The 7,214-nt window shown below is 46.0% G+C and overlaps 1 protein-coding gene across 3 annotated transcripts in view; it reads right to left on the bottom strand.

Moving 5' to 3' along the window:
* Nucleotides 1-6,865, bottom strand: part of PHAF1 (phagosome assembly factor 1) — a 31,212-nt gene extending 24,347 nt beyond the window's left edge. For 2 of the 3 annotated variants that reach the window (XM_049622871.1, XM_049622873.1), the window contains exon 1: nucleotides 6,571-6,865. In XM_049622871.1, the coding sequence (XP_049478828.1) occupies nucleotides 6,571-6,634 (64 nt within the window). In that variant the 5' untranslated portion in view covers nucleotides 6,635-6,865. The remainder of the gene's footprint in view (nucleotides 1-6,570) is intronic. The other variant, XM_049622872.1, reaches the window with a different exon arrangement.
* Nucleotides 6,866-7,214: the final 349 nt, after the last annotated feature.

Here is a 7,214-nt window from a genome sequence, read left to right as displayed (position 1 = left end):
TTTAAAAAAAAAAAAAAGGGGGGCGCCTGGGTGGCGCAGTCGGTTAAGCGTCCGACTTCAGCCAGGTCACGATCTCACGGTCCGTGAGTTCGAGCCCCGCGTCAGGCTCTGGGCTGATGGCTCGGAGCCTGGAGCCTGTTTCCGATTCTGTGTCTCCCTCTCTCTCTGCCCCTCCCCCGTTCATGCTCTGTCTCTCTCTGTCCCCAAAATAAATTAAAAAAAAAAAAAAAATGTTATGTCCTTGGAAAAAAAAAAAGAAATCTAATTGCAAACAATATCACTAAGATCCCAGGACTCCCAGGGAATACCAAAAAGTATGTTTTCAGAGTCCATTATATTTCAAACAAGAAGAAACTCAAAGAGAGACAATCCAAAACAAAGTCTCAGACAAAATCCAAAGACTCACAGCTTTCTGAATCCAAGGACAGTATTGTGCTATTCACCACTCTCTGGATCCCCAGTACCCAGTACAGGGCTGACCACACAGTGGCTGTTGAATAAATATTTATTCAGCAAAGCTGAAGGATTATGGAGTAGGTAATAAAAGAAAGGGAGAAAGAGGGACCATCATATGACCTCAGGGAAGCACACAGTGGCTCACATTCAAGATCAGTTTACCTCTGATCTTCGGACAGATGTGCAGAAAAGAGCTTGCATACAAAGAAAAAGAAGGTTATAAAAATGCATGGTCTATCTACATTTAAACAATGATCTAAACTTGCCTTCATTTGATGGTCCATTCTATAATTTGAAGAAAGTTGGAGGACACCACACCTTAACACAGGCTCTTTCCAGCCTTTGGTAACATAGGGCTTGATACATAGTAGAAGCTTAATAAATGTTTGTTGAGAATATGAACAAGTTGGATGCATCACTCAGCTTTGCCATTCCTGAAATGGAGAAGCATCTATACTCTCCCAGAAGGAATGGGCAAACATCATGTGGAGAAGACAGATAAGCTTGGTTATGTGCTCAGAAACAGAAGGCCACATGGTTTCTCTCACCTACATGGCACAAATCAGTTTCTCAAGAGAGGATTCTTCTCCACCTAACTACATCAAATCCCTGGCCTTGGAATCTTCAGATCCTCAGGTCTTGAGTCATCTGGGGAGAAACCCCATCTGGAGGAGACAAAGCAGCTACAATGACCAGTTGTCACACAGCTGCTGATAAAGGAAGGCTACAAAAGGCCTCTAAAGGGAACCAAACATATGTATGACAAAGACACTAGAGCACTGTCCAGTCGGAACAGAGTTACCTAGACCCAAAAAAGGGTATGGAGTGTATGTCAGCTTTCTAAACTGTATACATCCTATGTATTACAGATCTCATCATTTGTCTGCTTACAACCCTTCAATGATTTCCCACTACGGGGTTATAAAACCCAAACAGCATGTCACCACCTAAAGTCCCTGAATATTCTCGATCTTATCTACCTCTATCTTTCTTTCCACTGCTCATCATGCCTCCCTTTGTTCCCAGCACATTTGTTAAGCTCTTTGCTAACTTAGGCCTCTGTGCTAGCTCAGATTCTGCTGGAATGTCCTTTCCATGGTTGGTTCCTTCTCATTCTTCAGGTCTTGACTCACATCTCACTTCCCCAACTGCCTTATCTAATGAAGCCTCCCATCCTATTTATTTTTTTTTTAATTTTTAATGTTTATTTAATTTTGAGACAAAGAGAGAGAGTGTGAGCAGGGGAGGGGCAGAAAGAGAGGGAGACATAGAACTCAAAGCAGGCTCTAGGGTCCGCACCGTCAGCACAGAGCACAACGTGGGGCTTGAACACACAAACCAGATCATGACCTGAGCAGAAGTTAGATGCTCAACCAACTGAGCCACCCAGATGCCCCCTGTTTATTTCTGTTAGTCTCCCCTATACCTTGAGGATAGAAACACTGCCTGTTTTACTCACTGTCATACACCTAGCACCCAATCACCATGCCTGGCACAACAGTAGGTGGTCCTACATATCTGCTGAACTCTAAGTGAAAAAAAGCTATTATAGGACATGTAGGTCCTGTACCATAGACCCTGGTGACCACTGTCTCACTCTGAGCACCCTCATCTTGTCTCTACTAACACCATTCTTTCTTGCTGTTCCTCTAACTTCCCCAGATCTCTATGATGGGCAATGTTTCCTTCTGCCCATCCTTCATACACTCATCCAACCAACCACCTAGTTTCTGATTCATATCTTATTCTGCTTTCTATATATATATATCTATATATCTATATATGTACATAGACATCTACAGGCAAATAGGGCCACCTGGGTGGCTCAGTTGGTTAAGCATTTGACTTCGGCTCTGGTCATGATCTTGCAGTTCCTGAGTCTGAGGCTGCATCGGGCTCTGTGGTGACAGCTCAGAGCCTGAAGCCTGCTTCAGATTCAGTGTCTCCCTCTCTCTCTGCCCCTTCCCTGCTTGTGTGCTCTCTCTCTCTCAAAAATAAACATTAAAAAAAAAAAAGGCAAATAAAAAGTTAACAGATTAAAAGAGACTTTTTCACCTTCTTTTCAATCTGAGTTCTCCTCTGTATTCTGGGTCTCCATACCTCTAATATCTACCCAACCACTCAAGCCAGAAACCTCTAGATTCCTTCTCCTTCTCCACCTCCCCAAATCTAGCCTCTAACTTTCTTCCTAAACCTGTGTCTGCAACACATTTCACTAATAGATACCCTCTTTTCCAATGGACCCAAAAGCTCCTTGACAGTGTCCCAGGCAGCTATCACGAGAAAGAATTGGGAATTTGGAGAACCCATTTTCTTCTTCCACCAGTACATCACACTCTCATTATAATACCAAACTGCTTATAGTTCCCTACACACACCATCTTTCCCAGTGTTTTGTTTTGAATTTGACTGTAAGATTTATGTTTATGGAGACACCGTAGAAGAGAAATCTGGCGGTAGAATTTCTTATTTAAAAAAAAAAAAATTTTTTTTTAATCTTTATTTTTGAGAGAGAGAGAGAGAGAGAGAGAGAGAGAGAGAGAGATACAGAGTGCAAGTGGGGGAGAAGCAGACAGAGAGGGAGACACAGAATCCAAAGGAGGCTCCAGGCTCTGAGCTGTCCGCACAGAGCCCGACGTGGGGAACTCACCAACTGTGAGATCATGACCCGAGCCAAAGTCGGACACTCAGTCGGTTGAGCCACCCAGGCGCCCCTAGAATTTCCTACTTTTAAGTTTGTTTGTTTGTTTGTTTACTGAAAGACAGAGAGAGAGAGAGCGTGTGCGTGCAAGTGGGAGAGGGGCAGAGAAAGAGGGAAAGAGAGAGAATCCCAGGCAGGCTCTGTACTGCCAGTGCAGAGCCCGATATGGGGCTTGAACTCAAAAATGATGAGATCATGGGGCACCTGGGTGGTTCAGTCGGTTGGGTCATGTTCTCATGGCTAGTGAGCTCAAGTCCCACATCAGGCTCTGTGCTTACAGCTCAGAGCCTAGAGCCTGCTTCGGATTCTGTGTCTCCCTCTTTCTCTCCCTCTCCCCTGCTCATGCTCTATCTCTCTCTCCTTCAAAAATAAATAAGCATTAAAAAAAATAAAAAACAAAAACAAAAATAAAAAACAAACCATGAAAGCATGACCTGAGCCAAAGTCAGCCACTTAACCGACTGAGCCACCCAGGTGCCCCATGGCAGATTTCTGATAGGGCTTTCCTGGTGCTCACTGGCTCCAGGAATGATATTGACTTCTGTAGTTTGATAGGAAGCCCTCCCTGAATCCCATCAGGTCAAGTCCCTTCTCCCCTTCCAAACCACCCTACATGACCTCTCTCTCATTTTAATAAAATGAACTATTTCTTTATCCCTTAACCCACATGAGACTAACTTCTTCAGGGCACAGGAGCATTTCTTATTCAACTTTTGATGTTAGTAAGCAGAGTCCGCAGGGGTACATATGTTACCTTCAACAGAGTAAGCCTTCAGTCTCTCTAGAACAATTCAGAGATATGCTTCTACACCAATACATTCTCCAAGTCTCACTGAAAACATTTCAAGTTTGCACTGCCTTTACTTCACCATTAGTCAAGCCATCAGTGGCATTACCAGAGAGTCCTCTTTGCCTAGGTTTGCCTTTCCCTATGTTGTTGGCATTTCCCTAATCTCCCAACATTACACAAAGGCCAGGAAGGCAGCCAAGAAGCTGGATGCAGATCCCCACTGTGATGCCAGGCAGATGATGGCAAGGGCTTGATGCATCTGCATTTGCAGAGATTCCAAAAAGAAACCTAGAGACAAAGCTGAGTCCATCCTTAGAAGGGCAGAGTGGTGGGAAGCAGGGAATCCCTGTTCAGCTACCTACTTTTCATCATCTCTACCTTTCTGAGCCTGCTCCTCATCTGGGAAATGAAGATTACCTTACAGGGCTGTGGTAACTTTAGTTAAGCACTGCCTGGTTCTCTAGGAATGTAATTCTAAAGCATAGATCCACCTTAGACCTATCCCTACCTATCAGCCACAACAGCAGCTTAGATGTGTTGAGGGCTGGGAAGAAGACTGAGAGAGAGAAAAATCTTTTTTTTTTTTTTTTTTTTTAAGCTTCAGGAAGTTAAAAATGATCATCATCTCTCAGGCAGACATGATTTAAAAATGTGGATTTTTAAGATCCACAAAAGAATCATCAAGGCCAAGCTGCCTCTATGAGGTTTCCCTCAAAGTTCAATTCTGGGCCCACCGTACAGAAATGCTGTTTTGGGGGCACCTGGGTGGTGGCTCAGTCAGTTAAGTGTCTGACTCTTGATTTCAGCTCAGGTCATGATCTCACAATTCACGACATCGAGCCCAGTGCTGGGCTCTGTGCTGACAGCACAGAGCCTGCTTGGAATTCTCCCTCTCTTCTCTCTCTGCCCCTTCCCCCACTCGTCTGAGCACTCTCTCTCTCAAAATAAATAAATAAACATTTAAAAAAAAAAAAGAAAGAAATTCTCTTCTCACTGTTGTTATTTAGACAATTTGAAAGAACTACCCTAACCCTTGATTTCTGGGAACTGGCAAAGTTAGGAGTAAGGGTTAAGGTATCTAAATAGTTGACAGAAGAAACTTTGCCCTTACACCCAGCTTTTTTTTTTTTGAAATCCTGGTTTCAAATAATACCTTTATTTTACTTCGAGTAAACTCTGGCCCCAACATGGGGCTCGAACTCACAACTCCTGAGGTTAAGAGTTGCATGCTCTACTCATTGAGCCAACCAGGCACCCCTCAACTTTTGGCCAAGAGACTACCACAGAGATCCACAACCTAGTCACACCATCAAGTACAGTTTGAAGCTATGGTTGTGGTTCTCACTCTGCCCTGTGAAGTACTGGTATGAGAAGCTGTGAGGGAGGTTCTTTCTTAACTAGAAGACAAACAGCAACAGCATGACGAATGGATCTGGAGGTAAATATATCACTGGCCTCCCAGTCAAATTCTTGGTGCTTCACAACAGGCCAGAGTGTTTCACACCAGCTAAAATTTGGGGAATAACTCTGCAGGTGTGGTTTAAGTTATGAGAGAAGTTGGCTACGACCACTCAATAAAACTGGCTCAAACCCAGAGGCTTGTAGTTCAGTTAGTTCTTGGAAACACTGAGCACAGTAGGGTCCTACCAGCATCTATCCTCCAGTTCCTCATTTATGCTATCTCCATAGATGAGTATTCCAGATTCAAGGATAAGCTATAGCCCAAAGGAGTAGGTGACTCAGCCCAATAGCCCAAATTAGTGGGACAAAAGTTCAGATCTACACAAACAGCACCAACACCTGGTCCACACCCCTTTTTCCTAGTGCTGGATAAGTGTAAACACACAGTGGACTTACTGAATGCACATACTTCTACACATAAAGGCAGCGACGTTGGGGGTAGTTAAAACTGGCCCCAACCCCCAAAAATGGCCAAACTGCATTTTATACAAACTGAACGTTACTTTCCCTGAACTCTTATGTCATTCAACCTTCAACTCTCTCTGCTAAGGTCTGGGTTTAGGATTAAATCACACATCGACCACATTAAAAACAAGAAACAAGTCACAATTTCCTTTAAGATACAAACTCTTCTCACCTCCCTTGACTAGATCCCTAACACGTGATTATGGGATCTAAGCCTAGGTTTCCCCTTCCGACAAGGCAACTCACAGCCCAGAAAAGCAAAGGGAGACAGACTACTGTGGCGTTTTAGAGTGTAACTTCTTAGCTATTAAGGGTGCAAAATAGAAATAGGAAAAACAAAAGTATGGACCCTCAGATCCCAAGGAGGCATACTTGAGGTAACTACGCACAGGGAAGGAGGGCCTGGCCTTGGGTAAGTGTTTGGGGCGTGTCCACCATTGTTATTATTACTACCTTACCACTGCCCCAGGAGGAGCCCTGCTGAGGCCTGAGGCGAGGGCATCTAGGCCAGGCTGAGCGACAGACGGGTGGGTCTGGCCGGTAGGAGCAGGTAAGTTAGTGCCTGGAACCCAAAGAGCTGTGAGGACGGAAAAGACGAGGAGCCGCGGGCGCAGGGGAATAAGAGGCAGAGACCAGAGGCAGGAAGGGCCTGGAGAGAAGAAAGAAGCATAGTCCTGAGGTAGAACCCCACACTCACCCAGCGTGAATTCCCATTGCTCGTTTCCCAGAGAGCGCTCCGGTACCACCTCCAGATCCAGCATTGGTTCAGTTCGCCGGGCCGAGGCGGCCTCCCTGCAGCAACGCAGACGGGACCGAAACTGAGGAGACAAAGCAGCGACTAACCCGCCGGCTCCGCCGGCGTGGCTCTCTACCTGCTCCTTGACCGCCGGCGGCACTAACCCAATACTACACCTCAGCTCAGCTCAGCTCGGCTCACCGGCAGCAGCCGCGGCGGCAGGGGCAGCGGCGGTAGCCGGAGCGTCTGCGGCAAAACTGGCGTGCCGAGCCGTAAAGCGTGACGGGGGCGGGGCTAAGGCGAGATTTCAATCGCGGGGTGGGGGGAAGGAGCCCAAGGCGGAGTCGCGCAGGCGCAAAATGCTGTGAAAGTCGCATAGTGGCGTGAGGGAGGCCAGACAGTACGACGCGGAAGGGTGGGCGCTTGCATAACGAGGGACCCCGTACTCCGTGAACCCCCACATCTGCACACCACACCGTACACGTTTTACATGTCTGCACAAAGATGTGCACTCCAGGCAACACACAAATGTGACGTGGTTATACGACATCTGTCTGCTGTCTACACGTATGTCCTACTGATACTCACTGGGCGCAAAAGGCGAC

This window comes from Panthera uncia (assembly GCF_023721935.1).
Source record: "Panthera uncia isolate 11264 chromosome E2 unlocalized genomic scaffold, Puncia_PCG_1.0 HiC_scaffold_20, whole genome shotgun sequence".
Taxonomy (NCBI): domain Eukaryota; kingdom Metazoa; phylum Chordata; class Mammalia; order Carnivora; family Felidae; genus Panthera; species Panthera uncia.
The sequence above is the reverse complement of the archived record's forward strand: the minus strand, read 5'-3'. Positions and strand labels throughout refer to the sequence as shown.